General features: G+C 40.8%; 1 protein-coding gene across 2 annotated transcripts in view; it reads left to right on the top strand.

The window, feature by feature from the left end:
• Positions 1–25,422, top strand: part of APBB2 (amyloid beta precursor protein binding family B member 2) — a 274,931-nt gene that overhangs the window by 183,193 nt on the left and 66,316 nt on the right. For both annotated transcript variants that reach the window (XM_018564826.1, XM_018564827.1), the window contains one exon: positions 5,283–5,410. In XM_018564826.1, coding sequence (XP_018420328.1) covers positions 5,283–5,410 — 128 coding nt within the window. The remainder of the gene's footprint in view (positions 1–5,282; positions 5,411–25,422) is intronic.

The raw sequence follows: 25,422 nt of genomic DNA, 5'->3' as shown, positions 1-25,422 counted from the left end.
TAAATGTACCTCACCCGGCTGTGGTCTGTGGTGGGCTCTGCGGGGTCTGTGGTGGGCTCTACAGGATCTGTGGTGGGCTCTGCGGGGTCTCAGGTGAGCTGTGAAGGATCTTTCTGTGGTGGGCTTTGCAGGCTGCAGAGACCCCTATGGATCCTGCAAAGCCCCCCTGAGAACAGACAAAGCCCCCCACAGACCCTGCAGAGACCCCCTGACACCCTGCAGGATCTCAGGGGGGTTGTGCAGGAACCCCGGTGGGCTTTGCAGACTGCAAAGCCCAATGGTGATTTTTAGATGCAGCTTTTCACAGATTGGTGAACCTCTGCCCATCTTCTGAGACACTGTGACTCTCTAAGATGCTCTTTTTATACCAATAATGTTACTGATCTGTTACCAATTAACCCAATTAGTTGCAAAATGTTTTTCCAGCTCTTGCTTGTTAGTACCGCTTACTTTGCCAGCTTTTTGTTGCCCTGTCCCAACTTTTTTTTGAGACATGTTGCTGCCATCAATTTCAAAATAACCTTATTTTTTTTCTTAAAATGGTCCATTTTCTCAGTTTTAACATTTGGTATGTTTTCTATTGTGAATAAAATATGGGTTTGTGAGATTTGCAAATCATTGCTTTCTGTTTTTTGCAATTGTGTATTTTCAAATGTCATCAACAATGACAGATGACATTCAACAATACATTTGGCTCATAAAGAAAATATAACAAGAACGTTTGTTGTTGTGCACACAGAACGAACATTCACACATATACGTAGGGCCCACAGCTCTGGTTAATTGCTTATAAATAAACCCCAAAGTGTCCAAGAGTTTGGTTAGAGTACCTGGTTGAGATCATGTTTTAAAACAGTATTTATAAACTGTAGTCGTCAGATAGCCCAAACTTCTTGTGTTTTCAGGATTTCTTCATCTTCCACAGCAGAATGTCGGGTGTCAGTATCAGTAACCTGGTGCAGCTATTCTTTCAGTGAAACAGTGATTTCACTGTTTTTAATAAGTGTGATGCATTGACAACGTTTTAATATAAGGTTCTTGTCACAGTGTCTGCTGTGTTCATACTCTCCTAAATGTATAAATTATATTTTTCTAATCAATAAAATAAGCCATCTGGCTGATTAATTATCTAATTTTGGTTGGAGTATAACTTCCACCTCATTGCTTCTCATAGATGTGGTATTTCTACATATATGCTTATAGGTTATCAACCATATCGGTTGATGTGTAATTTTATCTTATATATCTTCTTCTGGGTTCAAAGTTTTTGGCCGCTTGATTTGCCAGGCCCTGATGATGTAACTTCTGTGCATGTGCATAGGAGTTACTTTGTCTCGGCAAGGATTTCTGCCAAGGCTGCAATGCATTCAGTGCACATAAAACTAAAAAAGTGCTGGCAGGCAGATAGGAGGATCTATGACAGAAGAGACTTACATTAAAGTGACATTAAAGGCAAATGTAAGGACTTACCTTAAATGATGCCTCCTTATCCGATCATCTTCTTTCCTGTAGTTTTCAGGAGTTCCTCCAGCGCTGGTGCCGGTCTCTAAACCAGCACTGACTCCTCTCTCTTCCCGGCACTTCCTGTCCTACGGTGTCTGTGCGCGTGCACGCTGCCTCCATTGACTTACCTTGTGTCTCTCCTCGTCTCCCGATCGAAGATCTGAACTGCGCATGCGCCTGCCCCATGATCCTTTACGGCCTCCTGAGAATCTTCAGATCTTCGGATGGGAGCCCGCGGCAGAGACACAGGTAAGTTTAAACCTATTTGTTAACTTTTTTAAATGTTTTTGCATATATCTAATGCTTGCTAGCAGTAGATATATGCAACAAAATGCAAGGCTTTAAGCCTGCTTGTCAGCACTTTTTATACATACAACTTTACTTCCAAAATCTGTGCCCTGCAGTGATGTGGAGGTTGGAGGGAGGGGCCACTGTGTCCAGCGGGGGACTTCAGAAGATCAACTCTTCCAGAAGTATTGGTTGCTCAGTGGTTTCCAGGGGAATATTTCACTTGAACCAAGCTGCGTTCAGTGGCATGGTTAGCAGCAGAGTATGATCTCTTCTTTGGCAGGTAGATCTTTTTGAGCATTTTTTTGTCCTGGCAAATTTATTTTAAGTGTTAAAGTTAAAGGCTAAGTATTGGGGGCGAGGGGCGAACAAGGGAAGGCATTATTTTATAGGAATAGTAGGTGGTTTGTTATCTTTAACATAGTGGAGGTAAAGGTTTTTAATTTGAAAACTACTCGGTACTCCCAGCGTTCAGAACAAAGGTATCATGAAAATTCCATTCAGGTGTGAAAACTCAGCCCCACAGCTTATTTAGAAACAATAGCATGTTGTCTTCAGTCACTGTGCCATTATATTTTAATGTAAATATTCAATGTTATCTCTAATGTATTGCCGTGTTGTAGATGCTGTTGATATGTACTAACCTCCACTGCAATGTTGCATGAAATATTTATTACCTGCTGCAGGCTGGCATCTCTATGCATCTCTCTCCTGAGAGTTCACTTCAAAGAGACGCAGCCAACGTGCAGACTAACCACACATCTAGGTCACTCAGGAAGAAAGTTACTACAGTGCTGCTGGGAATTTTACATGGTTACTTTTTTGGAGGAAAAAAATTTATTGAAAACTATTGTCTATCAAACAAATCTCAGTTTTGCTTTGTTTTAGTTAATAATTCCAAACGTTTTTTGTAGTTGAAATGTCACTGAATCTGTGCTTTGCCTATGTTGGGTAAAACATCAGGTTCACTTTAATGCAGACCTGCATTGACACACGTACTTGCTTTCCTTTTGCTCTCCCACTGGTCTGTTCAGCCACCAGGAGGGAAAGCAAAGCCATGTTCAAGAGGCAAGTTACTGGAGTCAAGCCTAGATGAATGAGTCACATGCTCATTCATTCCTGGAAGTACCAGGTTCTGGTGCTGAACACAGCAGCATGGGAGAGACAAAAAAGTAATTGCTGCTAGGAATAGAGTTGTTATAGTACGAGTTTGCTTTACAGTTGAACTTCAGGCATATATAAAAGGGACACATTAATGCAGCTTTGCATTTATTATTTATTAAAGGTGTTATTTTAAAAGTGTACGTATCTGAATTTGACTTGATTTCAGCCACTTGCAATCAAGTGGATGACGATAAGCACCTTTCTAGAAATGTGTTAGTTTTTGCTACTTTTAAAGCTTATTTGAAGTCACAGAAATAAATATCCAGTCAGACTGTAGTCCAATAGGCACCATAGTTACTGTACATTTAGCAACCAACCTGGTCTGACATGCCCCATCTCTCCCATTGTAATACAGGTCTAAGAAGAGACAGTGGTTATTAGAGTTGTAGCTGTTACTTAACTATGCCAGCATAAAGCTCTGGGGAGGGAGAACAAGAAGCAGACAAAGGTATCTGCAGTTTTTAACAAGCATAACTGAGTAGGAAACCATAATACGTGGATACAGGACTATAAAGAGGTGAAAAGGTGGGAAACTCCAATTGGGCTTTAAGCATTGATCTGTTTTGGTTCTTTATTAGTAAACTCTGCAGTCTAATGGGAATTCTGCATGTAAACCAGACATTTACCTGTGTCTAGGAGTAGTTAATTCCTAAAAAGGAGCTTTAGTCTTTCTAGTGATTTTTTATATGGGTGAAAGAGATCAGATTATTATAAATTATTCTATGTAATGGATCAAATACATTTCTCTGCATATATTGTGTTAAACAGTATAGCTACATGTGATATGCTATAAATGCTCTGTCTTGAAGTCACATACATGAGCTTGGACACAGCACTTTTTTCTGTTCATGGTATGACAGCGCTAGTTTATATAATTTAGTTAATCATGATTTAGTAATGCGAACATGTACCTACTGAGTTACATGAAACGTGAATGTTTCTCGAATTAACCACCCCAATTTTCCGTATAAACAGAACATTAAAACTGTATAATTCCATAAATCTTACTGTTGACCACAGCTGGCAATGCATTGCATTGTAATTTGTCCTAATTTATTTTTTGACATCTGATGGCTCCCTGCAGTGCACAACTGCTGCATCACTTGGCAGATGTTGAATGACTTGCCTTGTCTTGTTCCCATAATGGTGTTTTTTCTAACTATCCGCACAATTCTGTTTAGCAGTAACAGACGTCTTAACAATTCCAGAGGTAGAACAGATAGGAGATAGGTAGGCTCACAAAGTAAACATTTCCTGAGAGAAACATAAAGATTGCCATTGCTAACTTCTCATTTTACAAATTCTAGTTGCCTGGCTGTTGTGCTGACACTCTGACTTTAATTCTTTCTGGCCCACTGATCTGGAACAAGAATGCACATGTAGCGCCCATCACCTTTGGTGAAGTGCTTACTATCTATTTAGTGATAGCCAGGGCTGTAGGCAGCCTGGTTGAATTTGTAGCAGCCAGCACATGGTTAATCCCAGGTGTCCAACCTTGTCTGTACCCCCTAGGGCGGAGTGAGACTCTGTCACATTATGGGACAGCCAATGGGTGACACTGTGATATGTGTACAGGGCAGCAGCCAGTTACTGGGCTTCTTGTAGCCAGTGATGTCTGCTGACAAAGGATATATATATTGGTGGGGGGCCATGTGCTCGCTCTCTTGCCTGGACCAGCCATGGACTGAGGTTGGGTCCTGTTCAGCCTGCCCCTAGGCTAGGCTGAGGCCTGGGGGTGGGAGTTGGCTAATACAGTACAATGGGTTGATAAGTGTACCAGTTAAAGTAAGTGGTCACTAGCTACTCAAACTTTTGTAGCACTTATAATTCGCCCCCTCTGAACAAGTGATGTTTTGACAAACACAATGCATTTATATGGTCAGATATTTGGAGGTTTACTATTTGCTATGGCAGTGTTTAGTCAAATACCCCCAGAAATCAGGACTCACTTCTAACCTAGGCCTAATATCTAAAACACATTATTCACTATAAGACTAAACAAAGATGTAGGTGAATAGTTTTGTTAAAAGTATTATATTATTTCACAAAGCAGTTATTGTGCTGTATGCTATGTATGTTTATGCAAAATGCAGTGCTTTCTGTTTATATTTATTTGTAGTTATTGATTGCTATAGGCTTTTCTGTGAGTATCTGATAGAATTCTACTACTTTTGTTAGGCCAGCCAGATCTTGTAAGATATTGCATCTGTTGTCCTCAAAGTAATCCCAGAGCTCTGAAAACCTGCACATATTTTGCTTCTGAGACAGTGCACAATTAGGAGCATTTATTAACAGCTCTCTCTCTCTACTTTTTTGTCTCATTACAGGGGAAAGACATGTACCTTATTTTGGAGAATGACATGCTAAATCTAGTAGACCCTATGGACCGCACACTCCTACATTCACAGCCAATTGTAAGCATCCGAGTATGGGGAGTGGGCCGTGATAATGGAAGGTGAGTAAACATGCATTTAAGACTTTTTAACTACGTGGTTGATATGTTGTATATGTGGTATTGTACATATGGTGTGTGCTAGTAAATTTGACTTTTAGCAAATCATCAGAGTGGTGTGGTTAGGTATCTATTAAAAAAAGTAATAGTCATTTTTTGGATACTTCAATGAGCTCCCAATTTCTCAAGGATTTAACTTTACCATTTTTATTTTGCTGGAAATAACCGATAATATGTTAGGTATGCATTACATTTTTGATCACTTTTGCAAAACTAATAAGGAAAGCTAAAACAGTTTTATGTTTATTTTGTTTCTTCTTTCCTTGTGTGCAGCAGAGATAGGTCATGAGAACATTAATATAATAAAACTTTCTTATCAGTGCTAGAGATGTCTATTGTCTAGGAAGCTACTTAGGAACAAACAGGGGTATAAACATTAATTTACAGGGTCACATTATGAAAATGTCTGGGGTATCTGGAACCTTGCATCAGTCGCCAGTGGCTTACGTTTTCCCACTAATAATAGTCCTTGTTACCATTAGTAGGAAGCAGCCAATATGGCCGTGCACATCTTTCCTGTTTCTCTGACACATTCAGCTGCTGAGAGTTAGCCCTGTATAATTGGTGTGGTATCCCAAGGTGTGAAACCCTCCGTGGAGGTCATTACTACATAGTGATGGTTCAGATATGGTTTCTTAAACTGGGAAAGTTTATAACTGTAATAACTGCAAATTACTTTATGGAAATGGAGGATCTGAAACATGTTACCGAACAATAAAGGTCTAGGTTGCCATTAAATGACAAATTCTGGTTTCAGTTATTTGATCTTTCTTCACCTGTATTCTCTACAGTAATGTTTCAAGGGAGTATCCTGTGGTGAGGCAGTTTTGTAATGCACCGTACCTAGAAATAATTTACAAGCGTAAGAACTGCTGTGTCTATCACTAGTTTTTTTTAGGACTTCTTCTGTGTTGGTCCCTAAAGGCCACTGCTTTTATCTCTGCTCATGCTGTCATTGTGAATAAAGTTCCTTTGATAGTAGCTATGGCACTGTCTATGGAATACCTTACATCATCTCTGTCAGAAGCAATGCAAATCTTTGATTTACCACTTGCTGTCCCTGTTCTTTCATTATGCTTCTGAGTGCTCTCCTTTCATGTTGCATAAGAGCACCTTTGCTTTAATAAGTTTCCCTAGCTTGATGAGGTTGATATAATGCATTGACTGAAATAGCCATAAATTGTTTATTTTATTTTAAAGGTTCAGTTAACAAAAAACTGGCATGGTCACCCATTGATTGAAGTATTTTGGTGCTTAAATCTCTGTACAAACTCCCCCTACATGTTACATTTACTGCAAGGGAACCCCACTTTTACAAAAGAGTTTTATTTAGTTTTAGATGACAATGACTGCAGCAGGCAGGCTTATGCACATGGCTTGGCAATGGTTGCAGTGAATGGAAGAGTTGGGAAATCCTGAAGAGGCAGCTTTCTGTTGGATATTTTAGATGACAAGGAGTCCACATTAACCATTTTGAATATAAATGTAAATGATAGTTGGACTTGACCTTTTATGTTAATTGTGGGTGGGCGTATGGTTCAAGTTTATGAAATTGGTGTAAAGGTGTAATTTATGGTTGTCATGATGTAATTTATAGGGTTAAGGAGGACTCCAGGCAAAATAAATAAATCTGCATTGTATGTAAACATTCAACCCCCATTGCAAATCAGGTTTATTGACAAAATTTACAGATTTTCAGCTGTTTGTATCAAACAAAGCATACAAAAGCAATAAAAAGAGGTCACCATAATGAATGTTTCATGTTGTTTACCCAAATTCAACTGAAAATGCAACTTTTAATTACTGAAATTATTCAACCTTATGGCAAGCATCTTTAGTACTTAATAGAGCACCCGTTTGCTGTTATAAACTGCTGCAAACAAGATGCATAGCCAGGCACCAGCTTCTGGCAGTGTTCCTAAGGAATCTTAGACCATTCCCCATGAACAATGGCCTCCAGTTCACTGATATTTTTGAGTTGGCATGCTGCATGTGCCTTTTTCAAATACCACCAGCGATTTCCCATAGGGTTCAAGTCAGGTGACTGGCCGCTGTAGAATCTTCCAGGACTTTTTCTGCAACCAATCCTTGGTGACATTTTTTTAATTCTTATTGACCTGGATATTGGGTATCCGTATTGTGGGAGCCCCTCCTCTTCTGCCAATCTTACGGCAGTGCAGTTTCCTTTACACTACACATTCAAGAAAGACTGGATGACAGAAGTGACATAATTAGCATTATCAGGGAGTGACAAATGATGCCTGCATTTGTGATCTGTGGTTAGGTGCGAGTCTGGCAAATACAGTACTTCTATTATGATGGACTGATGTAACAGGATGGGGATCTACTTACTGTTTGCCACATACTCATCTCTGCTCCTCTGGACTTGCTCACTACTCAGTCTGCAATTCTCATTCACACCAAAGTGTCAGAGCACCTCAGACACCGGCGAGGCATGCATGCTGTCCATGGTGGGCTTTTTGTGTGAGCTGCACTCCCCTTTAGATAGGCTGCACTCCCCTTTAGAACGGAAAAAAGATGAGGCCAGATTTGAAGTTACTTTGACTGAATGTGGAGAGGTCCAACTCCACCTTGTCTGATTCTGGTGTAAGGTGAGCACTTGTCTCCTCCAGTCCTGTGCATGTCTTCTTTGTACACTAGAGAACATGCAATTGAACTCAGACCCATCCGCCTGCTAATCTGCAAAGAAATACTAAAGTACTGGCTGGCGGCTTGTGTTGTCGTGAATGGAGGTGCTCGACTCCTGTGTGTGCCTGCTGCCAGAGACGAGCAACGTCATTCACCAGTGTCTCCCCTGAATAGGAGACAGGTGGGTCTGGGCTCTGTTGTCTGTTTTCCGATGTACAAGGAAGATGTCAGAGGGGTAAAGCAGAAGAGACAAAGTGCTGAAAGATTGGAGAGTTGTAGATGTCTGTCTCCATGTCCTCTCCCTTCTGTATGCTGTCACTCTTTCCTACTGAGCAGCATGGTCGGACATCAGTCAGGATCAGTTGCCGGATGACAGCCGGGTGATCGTGTCAGGGAGAGGGAGCCATGGCTTCGTTTAGCGGGGGTCGTGACGGCGCCCCCCCTCAGTCCTGCGCCCGGGGCAAGTGCCCCCCCGCCCCCCGGTTGTTACGCCACTGGTCAGGATGGGGGGTACTGTCGACCATGATAACTCAGCAACCATAGCATGGATCAGAATGGGACTAAGTACTCCATGCGCTTGGCCCCCTCGGGGATTCCACAAGGGTTTTTAATTATGGTGATACTTCTGCTTAAAAATACCATGTAGTTAAAGCATTAGAAATAATGATTTCACACTTCGGGGCCTTGAAAGCAACTTTGTATAAAACAGTGTAATTGTGCAGTCTGTCAAAATGTGTGGCACTGGATTAAAGCAACTCCAGCTTCAGAGAAGCTGTAGATTTCACATCTGTGGCATTCATACTTCATAGCTTGTGATGTATTTTCTGTGCACTGAGATGCTTGTCAGTGCAAGGCTAAGAATAAAAATGATACAGGAATGTGACTGTATGGAACATATTGGGATGGAACACTCACTGCAAATGGGATATAGCACAATGCTGACAATGGACTTCGCAAGATGAAGTATGTCATAGCAGACATTGTCAGAATGACTATGTGCTTGTCACTTGCTGATGAACAGAACCTTTTTTGTTCTGATTACCTAGGTAACTAGTTACAATGCAATTAAGCTGGGTTTGTGCTTTTCCGAAGCTGGAATTTAAGAAATACAGCAATAATTATAATGAAATATAAGTATTTAACATTAAACATTATTCATACTGTTTCTTTTACAAATAATGAAAGGACAGTTCAAGATTTACACCTAAGTACTACCAAAATCACATATATAGGGAAAGTCTTTTTTTCCTTGCAAAAAGGTACAAAGTGCTTGGCAGGGGCGTAACTAGAAATCACAGGGCCCCATAGAAAAATGTTGTATAGACTCTCTATGGTGGGCTCTACAGGGTCTCAGGTGGGCAGTCAAGCCCTCTTACCTGTCTGGCCGATCCTCTGTCCACCTCCTTCTCCTCCACAATCACTTGCAGGCCCTGCCTCCTCCGTCACTGGGCCCCACCTCCTCGATCGCCAGGCCCGCCTCCCCATCGCTAAGACCTGCCTCCTCAATCGATGGGCCCCGGCTCCTACATCGTTGCCGACAACTGGCCCAGCCACCTTCCCCGAAGCTGCTGGTTGTCATCGACTCAGCAGCTGTGAGGAGGTACGCTCCACTGCACTGTAAATGGCTGCATGTTTCTCCTCACAGCCGCCAGTGACAGCCAGCAGCCTGAAATGCCATAGCGAACCCATGTGGCCCGCACGGCATCAGGAGGATGTCCTGGCCGGGACCCCCTGTGCCTCAGGGCCCCATGGCAGTCGCCTGGGTCGCTATGGTGATTGTTACGCCACTGGCACTTGGATAAAGCAAGGAAAAAAATGTATATTCAGGTAAACTGGAACATGTAGTAAAACACTGGTTGATTTATAAGGTTGCATGCACCATGTTTCATAAACAACTTGTATAGATGTTATTTGTGTTCTAGATAACCTAACGGTTAACAATAAAACGTGTTTACCATCTGCATAATGGTTCCTACAGGCTGCAATGGTGGTGATTTTGCCACTTCTGAGTCCACCATAATTTTAAGTATGCGCTGGAGCATCATAATCTCTCTGCCTCTCCCTCCATCCACAGCAGCTGATAGACAGTGTAGTACTTCCGTATGTCATGCCTACTGAGTGCTTTTCAGAGCAAATCTCCTCCTAGGGTGATGTATCTATATCTCATGTTACCCACTGTAGCCTCTGCATGGGTTCCTTCCTCTTAGAATGCATCTTCTGAAATAGGAAGCGGGGCTGTCAGATCATACTTTCACAGCTTATTTTTATGACTTAAGATTTTTAATGCAGGTACCAGCATTTGAAAGTTGAACCAAGGCTTTATATTGGTGCCTCGACTTTTATGTTTATCCGCCAGTGGATCTCTCCCCAAAGACTTGACGTTTTGAAGTAAAAAAAAACAGTATCCCAGAGTTTTCTAACTTAGCAGTCTGTAATTAAGTGAAGCACAGATATGCATCTTAGCTTTTGTAAGCATGTAATTTGCAGGTGATATAATTAATTTACACGGATAAGAGTAATGTGAATTAGAACCCTTTTAGTGGCAGTTTAGCTTGTCTCTGTGCATTTGGTCAGGATTTAGAAGATAAAAGCTTCCTTAGTAGCATCAGATAAAATGATTTTCTAAGGCATGCCATAATGAAAGATTGATGACACACAGAGAGTTACTGATGAAAGTTTAATTTTATCACGTGTCTCCTGGCTTACCTACAGATGATGCTTCTTTGGCTAGCCTGAGATGATTCCAATAGATATTGTATGATCTTCGCATGACCTCCACAATTAATTTCCCCTTTATAGTCTATGTAAAGACTGAAATGAAGTATCCTGTGGATTTGTAGCACTAGCTATACATACCTATTTATTATGTTATTGTCCGCATCTTTCTTTTATTCAACATTTTTACTTCTAATTCAAGTAAATAGTTTTGCAAATGATGCCATTGTCTCTAGTAAGGCAAAGTTAGGTTCACATGAGTTAGTGATGGTGAGTATTTTAAACGCCTTTGTGCAATCAGTCCAGGATTATAGTGGAAAATCCTGACTTTTGATGGGCTAGTGGGCTGGGTTTGGGAAGGAAGTGGTATTATACATGTAGACCAAGGAGTAGTTGCATGTTTTTTGGACAGAACTTCATCTTCTGAGAACTTTGGCTGCCTAAAGATGGACAAATATCTCCCCAACAATGTCTAGTGTGGAGACATCTGCCTGCCTAATGAATCACATTAGCACTGGGACTTTCTGCAGTACTCAGTTGATGCTGTGCACCCCTGGTAATTGGATTCTTCTTCCTTCTTCCCTTAAAAAAGTGAAGGATCCTGCACTGATCACATAGTGATTTTGCAGCAAGTTGGAAAATCTCTATGTTTGATAACTCGTATCCTTGACAGCCAAAGGTGCTCACTCTCACTACCAAGATAAGTCATACGCTGCTCTAACATCACAAGGAATGCTCAGCTTGGGATCACATAAAAAAATGGACTGTTTACAGCTGCATTTACTCAGAAATGCTTGAATCTCAAGTGTGCATACTGATAATAACAAAAGTTATTGCTGCCCTTCAAAAAAATGTAGAATAATCTAGCCGAAGTGAAGTGAGCCAAACGCTGTTCCGGTATTCACTTCAGCCTTGTACGGCTGATTTCATTTGCCCCAAGAAGGCAGACAAAATTGTCACAGTGGTCTCCCTGCAGCTGATCAATTCCCCATTACTGACTTACTATGCCTTAATCCACAGTGTGGTTTAGTGTGGAGGTGGCAATCTTGGTAGAGAAAAGGGCTTTTTTCCCCCTCATATCTAAGCTGCCCCCATGATGACTGGCGATCTGATGATTGTAGGGTAATGATCAAGAAGCAGCAGGAGAGATGAAAAAAGCACAGATCCACAGAATTAATTAATTAGAAGCATGGAGATCCTTTCACTACAGGTCCTCAGGTACAGATTCCTCTCCAGCACAGAGAACCCCATATCTCCTGAGGCTAGCAGTCAGTTCCAACAGTGCCTTAGATGATCTCACATTGCAGATATACAGTTATGAGGCTGCACAACAGGAATGCCTAGACACAGCCAAATGTCAGGAAGTGCGCAGCTATTCAACACATTCACAAGACAAACAGGTAGATTTATCAGGGTACTGTTAGGCACAAGTAATATTATGTTCATTAGAACAGATCTTCAGTTTTAGGTCCACTATAAGTCTGTGCCAAACATTCACTAACATTTATTTAGCTCAGACACCTTGACTACCTAAAGCTCATCTTATGAAATGATTTGTAAATTATTGCTACTTTACTACACTGTACAGTGCTGTAATGTTTTCAGGCACTGGGAGCTTAAAGTGACATTAAACCCTCAATGGTTTTTTTTAACATAAACCAATACTGTAATGTGTGCCTTACTGTAATCCAAGGTAGTTTCCCTTCTCTTTGCTGCTCTTCCTTTTAAATCTGTATCTCTTCTCATGCTTGGGGAGAGCTTCCCTTTGCAGCTGAGTGCCTCTTCCTGTAGTGCTGGCTCAGGTTGTGAACCTTCACAAAGACACCATGTATCCATTTCAGAGACAAGGCAGTCTGCTGCAAAACAAAAGTTCTGCCCAGCATGAGAACAGATACAGATTTAAAAGGAAGAGCAGCAAAGAGAAGGGAAACAACCATGGATTACAGTAAGGCACACATTACAGTATTGTTTTATGTTAAAAAATCTGAGGGTTTAATGTCACTTTAAAGAAATTATGTTTAGGCAACTTACTTAGAACAGCAGAGAATAGGGAGGGTCTCAGCAGAAGGAGGTTGTTTTTTTAAAAGGTATTGATTTACTAGTGTGACCTGAACCTGTGTTCACCTCCTTCAACACCCAATCATGTACAAGGGAAGTTAGAACACAGCAGCGCCTGCACATGACTGGAGTCTTGACTGTACACAAGCTATCTTTGCTTTAGTAAATATTCCTCATTCTATAAAATTGTAACTGGAAATAGTGGTATTACGTATATGCACAGTAGCTGTGCAGCCTGGCAGGATGTTGATAACAGGAATAGCTCAGGACAATTATAAATATATTTGGCAGGAAAAAAATGTTTATACACTTATATTTCAACTATGTATTAGCTATTTAACAAAAGTTCTGATGTAAAAGCAAATTTGAACAAAACTGTGAACAGCAATGATTGTGATAAGAGCGTCTCAAAAAATCCTTTTCACTGCCCCTTCGGTGGAGCAGAGGCTTACATTAATTCCACCTAATATTCGCAAATCACTAGTGAATTCACAAAAGGGATCCCTTGGATGCCATTACCATTCAGGGAACAAAGACCACAGGCTTTTGGCACCTCACACACTTACCCACTGGACTCCCTAAGTATCAGCCCTTCCCTGGTAAGGAGATTTGGTGCTTCTTTATTAGATATGGTATGTCATATGGGGTGAGCAATCATGCCCTATAGTTCTCTGTGGCCCCTGTTAGTGAGTAGCTAGACTTGTGGTCCCAGTAATGGGGAGATGCCATGCTTTGTGATGCAGTGTGGGCTTACTCAACTGGTATAGGATATAAAGAACTCTTTTATCTGTTCACCATCTGAGTTAATCAACTTTCCCCATGAATCAGGGATCAGCAACAAAGATTTGCTTTCATCCAATATAATCCAGTTTGAATTCCCATTAAAGCAAACAATTCTGCTCATCACTAATAATGACTTGATATATCTAATTATGACAAAGATGTACTTCACAATATGAGATATGTTAGACAGAAGAACCAAATTTAAATGGGGGAATTTTTAAATATATATCTGTTACAGCAAGGGACAAAACACACGTTTCCACTGCGGTACAGTAACAAGTGAATTGCTACAAAGGACGTTAGTTGCGTTAGCTCCTTGCAGTGTCATTCGTTTCAAATGGCACCACAGCACACTAAGGCAACACATTTTTAATGCACATGTGTTGCAGCACACAGTAATGCACTACCGTGCATGTGGTGCACTGCATTGCAAAAAAAGGGCATTCTGTTTTTTTTTGACATTTTGGTGCTGATGTGTTATTACGCATTGCAGTAATGCGCATGTTTGCGCAAGGCTCTCTACAGAAAACTTGTGAATGGACCCTGGATGGGCTTCCTTAAGGAGACACATGTACATGCATGACAAAAAATGTGTTAATGCAGCACACCAGGATGCCAAGGTCTGGGTGGGCCCTTAAAATATAATACAGGGAAGGGACTAATGCTTTTACAGTCCATGTGCATGAGTTCAAATACCAATGTTTTAGTATTGTAGAATACATGTATTAAGACTACATGTATTAAGACATGTAGTCTTAATACATGTACCGTATTGTATACAGAGGGTCACACAACTACTGTAATTTACCAGATGTGACCTTATTAGGACAAGAGTGTAAAAATAAATGGGGATGTTACATAAAACAATGGATCAAATCATCTCATGAGAGTTATTGATTGAAGGATTCTTATGGAAATTTTGCTGTGAAAGTAAGGGTAGTGTCTGATGGCATGAGCAAGTCATTTGTTAAAGCTTCAGAACTGTCAGCAGTTTTTACATGAAGAAACTTCCCTTACAAACACTTTGCACTTGTAAAATATTCTGACAAAGTACGCTACACATAATATGAAATGTTTTGTTAGATCAGATATTTTGCACAATAATGCTTTTTTTTTTTAATATTAAGTTATATAATAAATAAATTAAATTGCACAAAGTGCCCATGGCAACCAAATATGTATCCACCAAATTAATTTTTAAAATATATGTTTGAGCTGTATGACTTATTTATTTTTTTATTGACTTTCTTGGGTTGGAGTGTCTAGTCTCAGCCTATGTGGGGAGATGGTAGCTCAGAATAAAAGTAGGTCAGGCAGTGTTTTTCAGTGGTGGGAGTTATTTTAACCCATTAGATGCCCATTCAGTCACGATCCCTTGTGTATGTCTTTTGTGTTTTAGGCTTATATATATATATATATATATCTATCTATACCTATATATAGATATATATATTTCAGTGCAGTGTTGCCCATCAAAATGGTGCTATGGGGCCATGGCATTTCTAATTACCCCCTATGGCTAATTGCCATATTAAATAAGATTTCATGTGCCATTATTTTTGTTTTCCAGGGGGAGAAGGCTTCTGATGTGTCTGAGAAACCTTTAGGTCCGATGCTGGTGCTTTGTGAAGTCTATAAAATATTGTCCCATATTTAAACTGGGCATTGGGGGAACTAGTCTATTAGAATATAGATGCCACGTGTTTATTTTAACTTTGGTCCAGTCAAGCATTATTCTACTTGCTACTCATTGTACAGGTAATAAAACAACAGGGCCCTCTAGAAAGAATGTCATTATGATTTGAGGGATATGTCATGCATTTTTGACAGCTCAGTCTATAATTATATAGCCAAAGTGAAAAGAGTAGTAAAAAAATAGAACATTTAAAACAGTATACTATTGTAATGCTGGCCTTTCCCTAGAAACATCATTTATGGTGTTTCCTCTTTCATTTATCAAAAATGTATATTTAAATTAGCATGGGATTGTGCACCCCATGATCACCCAACTTATCATAATAACCTATTATAATAAGTAAAGGATACAAGACAGTTATTTGTGCCTAAAATGCTGTAGCCCCTTTATTGGGTTTAAACAAAATATTAATTGAATAACCATACCAAACCATAAAAAGTGAAATAGTCCAACATGCTCAGTCTCTAAAGGAGCAGTATATGGGGACATCAAAATATACTCTTCCCAAGAGCCAATGTGGGACACTGCAGCTGTCACATACTGGCTCTATAGACTGAGAGCTGAGCGATTGTGTGACCGCTGATTGCTCAGCTCAAGGTCTTCTCCCTGCAGAGAGCATTGACTGTCAGTCACCGCTCGCTACAGGGATTCCTCATTGTAGGGACATGCAGGGAAGTGGGCAGGCACAGCTGACACTGGCTCTAGAGAGGCAGGGTCAGCTGTCAATCAGGCAGCTGCATGGATCCCGGCTGCAATGTGGCTCCACCCTGTCAGCATATAACGGGCTAGCCTGCTATATGCTGGCTTTGGGTCACAGGCGTACCAAGGTGAATGTACTCCTGGGACCCAAAAGAGAAGAGAAGCAAAGCCAGAAAAAAGGTTTGTCTTTAATTCTCTTTTAACTCTAGCATACAGTTCATTGAACTGACCAAAATACAGTATACCACTTACTATCCACCCACACAGTGGGCGACATTATCCCTTAAAAAGTGGCCACAACAAGGTAGGAAAGTAGGAAACATAGGATGGAGGGCAGTGTGCAGGTCAGAAAAATCATGAAGGTGAAGAGGAATTGGTCCACAGGTCGACCAGTTTAAAGCTAATGCTGAACTGCCCAGTGACACATGGAGGGTGGATTCTTACTTGCCCAATTCCATGGAAGACAGGACAAATACATAATTTCTGATGTTTTGTGCTGTTAATGACTACCAGGTCACTTACTGGACCTCTTTTGTTGAAGTATCTGCACTAACTATGAATAGCTTTTTCAAGAGTTAGCTTATTTTTCTGTTTTAGGTTAGAAAATCAAATAAAGAGCTTGACTGGTTCCTGCGGATAGCAGATATTACCCAGTATTGTAAATTAGGTTTATTGTCTACTCAGATTCTTTTTTATCCAATATATTATCATTGATTTGGAATCTGTATAGACAGGGTGACAGGTGGAATTGTTTAAATGTCAGGAATACTGTTTGGCCTAGACACGTATTGATACTCTGTTGTAATCTGACCAGTTTGAGCATCTCTTGCAATGTAAGCGGTGTTCATTTCCAAGCAATAGAAAGTGTTTACTAGCATTAAAATTGCTTGTTGTTGCTTGCAATAATTTCCCATCATTTGGTCAAATTGCAAACTGATCAGTGATTATGCTCTTTTTACCATTAAAAAATGATTGATTTCTTCACCATATGTGTGTCACATCCCCCAGATTAGGGAGAAATGTCAAGTGGATTTAGCAAATGGCTCACCACTTGTCATTCTTAGCCATGGTGCCTGTGTATGTACAGTCTTGTACAACTCCAGCCAAAATATAAACAAAAAAAGAATAGTACATTCACCGATAAAGTTAAACAAAAAATATACAAAAACGTATTTTTGCTGCAACGCTCCCCTTAAATCTAGAGCCGTCTCTGCAAAACACAATGCCATCAGTGGTTGAATGGCAGCCAGCATCACTAAACCAGCTTTCTCTGAGCACAGGCTATAATGATGGACCTGCCCTAAAGCAGAAGCAACACAGTTATGAGCTCATATTTTTGTCACGCTACATTCTGCTTCAATCACCATGTTCCTGTTGCTCCTGCATATGAACTGACCGGCTCCTCATGCTGCTTCTTTCTCTCCTACTCACCTTTGCTGTCCAGTTTGACTGCTAGAGGCTGATACCAAATCACATTTAGATACGTAACTGCTTGAATTTAAATGGGATAATGTATTAATGGGTACAAAGCTTTATTAATGTTGTGCATTATAGAGCTGATATCTGCCTAGAGTTCAGCTTTAAACGCCTACATTATTGGTACATGAAAAAATTAACGATATTAATAGCAATAGTAGTAAGTGCCAGCATTACAATGCTATATAGTAAATATACAGTATATCTGTGGCTGTTTAAAAAAGAAAACAGAGTAATGAAACCCAGTAATATAGATGTCGCTCTGTCCAAGGTCATAGAAAACACTGTAAAAATAAAACTCATTATTTCCAGACACTGCTGGAGAAGTGGGGCCTTCTGAGATGTAGGTCAGCAGTTCACCTGGATTCCTGGTCTGTATCCTCTACACTTCCCTAGTGGCCACCATGACCCTTTAATTCTAGTGTTTCTGCTTCACCTACCAATATTGCAACACTGAAAAAGAATAGCAATGTTAATTATTTATTGACTGCATGGCTTCAACAATCATGACCATATGCTGCTTAAAGAAGATTCCAATAGACTACAGATTACAGGTTCTTTAGCTAAGTAAAATTGCTCCATTTAGCTAGACAAATGCAATCAAGATACATTTTATGCTTTTCACTCATCCCGAATCCATGGATGATTCTCCTTGCAAATAATCTGACACACGTGCAGTAAGACATTCTCTTCTCTTGCATTTGGAACATTTGGCAGAATTCCTAGTAGGACCACAATAGATATAATCACCAAGGCAATGATCCAGGCCTGTGTGTTTACACTCTGAACCCATTCTTTGCCCTCTATGCTTTAGTAAAGATCGTTTAGAGAACAGCAGTCCACATTTTGTAGCAGAACCCACACCCCAGGTTTCTTCTTGAGATCTACCATTGTGGGATGTACCCCTGTTGTACCCTTGAAAAGAAGCAGTTTTAGTTATTTGAGGACCTAGAATAGATTTCTGCAATGTTGTCACATGGACAGGTAGTAAGAAAAAATGTCCTCTGAAATATTTCAGAGGATCTGAAACCTAAAACTGAAAAGGGCTTTGGTTGGAGTTGCACTGTAACAATTAGTTACGTAATGTTATTGGTAGCTTTATATTACATGTACATTACATTTGCATTAAAGGAGAACTATGAGGTGTGTGCTTTTCACTCACCTCATAGTTCTAGCCGACCTGTGACAATGAGACTGTCACAGGTCGGCTCAGTAGATCGGGAGGTGAGCGAACACATACCGGGTTCGCTCGCCTCTCGATCCTGTCACGGCTCTCTGCCGTAACAGGGGGAGGGGCTGGATTCCCCTCTCCCCGCTCCGATCTGCCAGCGCTGACTGGCGGAACGGACGGGGGAGGGGGCGGGTACAGCGGGCTCTGCCTCTAGATAGGCAGAGCCAGCTGTCACTCACGCAGCTGGGCGGATCCCGACTTAGATGGCTCCGGCTGCGGCGTCTCAGTATACCGTGAGCTGTAGCTCGCGGTATACTGAGCTTAGGGTAATGGGAGGACGCTAGTTTGTGTCCTCCCGTTACCCTAAGGAGAGCTATGGGGAAAAACACTGACATAGTTCTCCTTTAAAGTGGACATTTCACCAAAGAGCAAGGTCGACTTATTTATTTACTCCTCCATGCCAAAACGCGGGAATTGTGACTAGCCCAGATCTCATGAGAACACGCTGCTTCATTCCATGTCATGAGATTTGGGCCACTCAGCATTCCCCAGGATCTTGTTTGCAGATGGTGTCAGCAGGACCTCCCATGGGTCGAATTTCATCTGATTACGCAGGAAATAGCCATGATTACATCTGTGTAGAACCAGCTGTATTCTTGCTATTACTTGTTTGATTATGGTACTTTCTGTATTCTGGTAAATTGTTTATATATTCTTACTGTACACTATAACAGAATAAAGCCATTTCCTGTAATCATATAGCTAATTTTGTAACAACTGCAGAGATCCTTAGTAACTGATAAGCAATCAACTTTCATTGTTCTATTTGCATATGCTGATAAAAGCTTGATGGCTAAGGGGTTAGCTCTTTTACTTTTCAGCTCTGGGTCCTGGTTTTAAATCTTACCCAAGATACCCAAGATCCTGTCACGGCTCTCTGCTGTAACAGGGGGAGGGGCTGGATTCCCCTCTCCCCGCTCCGATCTGCCAGCGCTGACTGGCGGAACGGACGGGGGAGGGGGCAGGTACAGCTGGCTCTGCCTCTAGATAGGCAGAGCCAGCTGTCACTCACGCAGCTGGGCGGATCCCGCCATCTAAGTCGGGATCCGCTCCGGCGTCTCAGTATACCGCGAGCTGTAGCTCGAGGTATACTGAGCTTAGGGTAATGGGAGGACGCTAGTTTGTGTCCTTAGTAACTGATAAGCAATCAACTTTAATTGTTCTATTTGCATATGCTGATAAAAGCTTGATGGCTAAGGGGTTAGCTCTTTTACTTTTCAGCTCTGGGTCCTGGTTTTAAATATTACCAAGATACTATCTGTGTGGAGTCTGTACCCTGCACATGTATGGGTTTCCTCACACAACTGATGGAAAGTTAGCTAGCTTCTATAAAGTACAGCATAATTTGTCAGTACTGCCTACCATGTCAGCACTATAAAAATATAGGAACAAATAATAGCTGAGTATTTATTTTTAATATAGTCCAATCATATATTGCAGAAACATTTCTAAAGGCTCACCTCCATCAGATGCGTTGTTATGGATTTTACTGTATTTTCCAGCAAAAGGCAAAATGCATGTACTTTAGAAAATTAATTGTTTTCAGTAGATTCTATTTCCACAAATGCGTCGTGATTTAAAAATATCCTAACTCACCCATTTTTCATAAGTCATGAGCTTATATTTGTTATTATATTGTACTATGTAATTCCCCACATTGTAGACTGCTGATTTAAGTCAATGCGTGATCGTCTTTTTAAGTGTGTGGGCAACGTTAGTGATGCAGATAAGATTATCTCTGTTCCTGTGAAGATGTCACTTGTACTACACGGTGTTCAGACAACTGTGTAGGTTGTACATTAAGAAACTAAAATAAAGTTCTTAGTCTTTTATTATTGGGTTATATTTTGTGCTAATTATGTTGTATATGCATAGACCCAACACATTTGCTTCTCATTGTTCATGTCAAAGCAGATAGACATTTTCCAACTGTGCTCAAAGTGGAAACACGGCACCATGGTGAGCTTACTGTGGCATTCTGTGTTCCACAGGAAACTGTGCAGAGCTCCAGAGACTGAGCAGGCAGAAGCCGTCTGTCATTATTTTTTTTTTTTGTAAAAATCATCCATTTTATTATAGAACCAAGGCTTTAAAAATAACACCAGCTGTGTATTTCCAAGCAGATCACGTTGGCTCACAGCTGAAGGCAGTGAGAATTGTGTGGCTCCATATTGACTAGATTCCTTAGCCAACTCAACATATGATATAGAGTTTCTGAAATTCTCCATTTATATTGTAGATTTGAAAAATGCTGCCATACCTGAATGTGAGTATGGATTCTAAAAGTGGACTGTCATTCCCATATTAGTTAATGATGGCCCTGGAGACTGAACAGGAAGTGGCAGGAGTACCTACCATACCAAGGTGAAGATGATTAGTCAGATAATGATAATGAGGGAAATCTAGCCATACATGGCTAAAATTTGAGGTAGGCCTGGGTTCAGTAACAGGTATAGTATCAGGACGAAAACTCCAGCTGTGTTCAAGGTTGGGCTATGGGTACTAACTAGAAAAGGCACAGGACCAAAGGCAGAATCATTACCAAGAACAAGGCACTATCAAAACAAAGGATACTAGCAAGGGTGTGGTCAGGTTCAGACTGAGTTGTACACAGCCACAGTGTCACAATCATGTTCCTACTAGGTGATTCCTTTAGTGAACTGTAACAACTGAGCTTGTCTAACTTTAACCACCTCCCGGCCGGCCGTTCTGCACATACGGCTGGCTGGGAGCTTCCTAGATCTGAGCGGGCGTATTTAAATGTCCCGATAGCTATGCCTATTTACATACAAGCGATCCACCGGCTATAGATCTGGCGGATCGCTTGTATAAGGTGCCGGTCTGTGTCGCCCCCTCCCACTGTCCCGCTGGTCCTGGGCTCTGCTGTGCCCGGTGCGTTCCCGGGACCAGCATGGGGGCTCTGTAACAGAAGATCAGAGGGAGATCGGTACACGATCTCCCTCCAGTCCCCTCTCCGCTGTCAGAATGCGGAAGTGATGTATATTACATCACTACAAAGAGCCTGGGGAAATTGGCCCCTTTGACCCATTATAAATGTAGCACTGGGTTTAGGATATGGTACTGTACTAACTTCTTACATTGTGTGGGCATTAAGTATTTTCTTAGTCTGCTTAAAGCTAAGTGGTGTGTTAATTGTTTACTTTTCAGATTGTACACTTTTCTGAAATCCACTTATTTATAATCATTATTCTACAGAAAATGGGAAGAAAGTCTCTTTTCTAAACAGCTTAAGTAGTCATGAAGTAGGATGTTCTTTTCTATAATTACTAATCCACTCACAAAAAGCACATACCCTCTTATACTTGCTATATTTATACATATTTTGTATTGGCATACACTTGTTTTTGGCATCCTTTTACAATGCTCCATATTTAAAACTCATCCTGCCGCAACGCACATGTGAATAATGATGCCCTGATCTTGCAGAAGTATACCCTTTTGTACAGCCGTACTTATACCAATTTATTTTAAGCTATTATTGATTTAAAGAGCACAGCCAAGATATTTTAATGCTGTTTGCTTTTGTCTAAAGTGCTGCTATTGGATTTTGCAGTCCACCAATCAAGAGCCTTCAGAGAAAGAGAATTTGGCTTCATTTTATGGCAAAGTCAGATAGTCTGGAGATTTCTTTCAACAGCCTTTACATCCCTTTGCTCCTTCTGTTATCTTTTTGTTATCTTTCTATTTATTCATAAATGTTTAGAGACGGGCATGTGCAAAAATTTAACTGTGAACAACTGTGACTATGAAGAACCATGAGAGCCTTAGGTGTACCCATAGACACAAGTTGTGTCTGTGGAAGTCTCCCCGGTTTCTAGCTGACTCCTGCTAGAAGCAACTAGTGATGGGGATGTTACCCTTTTGCGGGTTTCTCATAATAAATTAAAAACAGGATCATGGTTCTATATTTTAGTAGTTAAAAGAGAACTATGGGGTAACCTTTTTATCCTATAGTTCTCTTTAAGGTCAAGGGAGGACATATACTAACCTCCTCCCATGACCCAAAGCTCAGTATATCGCAGGCTTTTGCCCGTGATAAAGTTAGAGCGCCGTAGCCGGAACGGATCCCAACAATACTGTCGAGATCCACCCAGCTGTGTGAGTGACACCTGGCTCTGCCTATCTAGAGGAATCCCTGCGGGGGACTGTCAGTCACCGCTCTCTGCAGGGAGATGATCGGGAAGTGAGCGGATCGGCTGCATGTTTCTGCTCACTTCCCGATCAATAGTGCACACCTACAACAGCTTCTTTGTCACAGGTTGCTCCAACTATGAGGATGAGTGGAAATCACTCGCCTCATAGTCTCCTTTAATGCATCCAGTACTGTAGGTGCAAATTCTGTAAGTGCTCCTAACTAATTTTCTTTTTTTTAAATCCATATAGGAAATATTTGTCAAAATGTAAAAAACGTAAAATGAAAGTGTATGTAAACCCAGACACGTAAACTAAATATGTTGTTGCAGATGTTCCTGTAATGACAAAACGTTTAAGCTCTCATTGACACCTGAGCATTTTGTCCTGCGTTTAATGAAGCACAACAATTCTCAGCATGAAGAATACCTTTATTTTCAGCGGTGCCCGCTCACACGTTCACAACTGAGCATTGTGACGCTTGTAGCATTAAAAAGTACATGAATTTTTTTCGTGCAGAATCATGTATTTTAGGCCCTGTAGATTTCAATGTGAGCACCTGGCAAATGCACAATCATCTCCTCCTAGTAACTAGCTTTCCATTGAATAAAACAAAAGCCAGAAAACACCCGGCTCATACCATGCCAATGCATAGTTCTGCCATGCTCGCCACAGTAAAATGGTGGTCTGTTGCCTAAGGAGAAGGAACACATCTATAGAAAGTTCCTTCAAGAAGTCAACAGGAAATGCATAGTGCAGGGAAGCAAAAGATGCACACAGTAAGGGCAAAACTGTATTTGTGTATCAAAATCCTATTTTAATGACAGTGTTTTCCAAAACAAAGTATTGCTTGTGAGAGTTTAAAGATGTATTCACATTTCCCTTCTAATTGGGGTTATTGGGGCTTATTGATGAATTTATGTTATGCTTAAAAAAATAGGTTGAGCCTTTGCTGCTGAAGCATACTTCTATATAAGTATGCCTGTTTGATGAACGTTGAAATATAAAGTATAAAGAAGGTCTTGTTAACCTGAACCTGTCACTTTGCAGTAGACATAATTGAGCTGATTCAATAAGTAGTGCAAGAAGCAAAGATCTAACTGCAGTTACTCATAGCAGCCAATTCGATTTTACTTCACCGAGCACTACAAGATGGCTGTGAGGTCTGCACTTTGTAGTCAGTGCTTTGCTTTGTGTACTGTTTCATGAAATAAACTGGAGTATGTACTGTAAAGTAAAGCTGGCCACACACCAGTACAATTTTGATAGAAAAAAAATGTTTTCAGAATGTTCATTCAATTTTCTAACCGTTTAATGGGGTCAAGTTGACAATCATTTTCAACTGTTGAAGGAGCAGGATGGTAATTGAAGGAGCAGGATGGTAATTGAAGGAGCAGGATGGTAATTTTTCTCGAATTAACAAAATTTTAACAGTGAATGTGGTTTTTGTTTGGGAAGCTCCATTCATTCCAATAGCTGATGTTAAAATCAAACCCAATTTCGAACAACATTTGTGAAGTCCCTGATGGCATTATCAAATGTTCTGACAAGATTTTTTATATAGACATTCATAGAAAAATCTACCAGTGTATGAGCAGCTGAACAGGAGTTCAGTATAAACCTTTTACAAGGATCAGGGATTTGGAATTCATATCACCCGACGCCCGGGATATGCAGTTCCGGCCGCCGGGCAGGTAGTTTTTTTTCTACGTTCAGCCCTGATGCAGGCTAGCAGAGCTAAATGTAGATTGGGGGAGCTGCCGCTCATTTAGTACAAGATCACTTGAATAAAATGAGCAGCAATCTTGTCCGCCACCCCCCGCCATGGTTTCCAGGGTCCCCCGCTCTTCTGGGGGACCCGGGACCATGGCAAATGAGCTCAGGATGGAGAGCAGGGAGCAGAGTGAAGAATGTCAGTTCCCCGCTCTGCTCTCTGTGAGTGTAAAATACCTGTCTCAGCTGTCAGAAACTGCACAGAAGATCTGTTCTGTGTCGAAAGGCAGGTTCCATAAAGAGAACCTGTCACCTCCAAACTCACTTTACCTGTAGCCCGTACCACTGTCCAACGCAGCCCTGCGCTATGCATTTTGAATTTCGTTGGTCAGGGTGGTCAAGTGACCATGTTGACGACTGAGGAGCGCTGTTTAGCACGGTTTGGATTAAAACCATTTTTTTGTATTGGGACAAGTAGATTGTCTTGAACAAGTAGATTGGGTCCCCGCTTTAGCCCTTGGGCAAGTAGTTTTTTTAAAGATTTCCACACCCCTGAAGGATATAATATAACATTTTACTACAAATCGTACACATTTCACTTATGAATTTTTCATATACCCATATTTAAAACACATTCAGCTTTCAATATGCATTGAATTCAGGTTATTGTAATGAGAAAATCTTTGTGACCATAAGGCGGTATCTGTATCGTATTTAGATTATCACATTAACTTGTACTTTACTCAACACTCAAGATCTTCAAGAGCTCTCTAATATATATGT

This window comes from Nanorana parkeri, unplaced genomic scaffold (genome assembly GCF_000935625.1).
Source record: "Nanorana parkeri isolate BGI_ZX_2015 unplaced genomic scaffold, ASM93562v1 scaffold24, whole genome shotgun sequence".
NCBI classification, from domain to species: Eukaryota; Metazoa; Chordata; class Amphibia; order Anura; family Dicroglossidae; genus Nanorana; species Nanorana parkeri.
The sequence above is the reverse complement of the archived record's forward strand: the minus strand, read 5'-3'. Positions and strand labels throughout refer to the sequence as shown.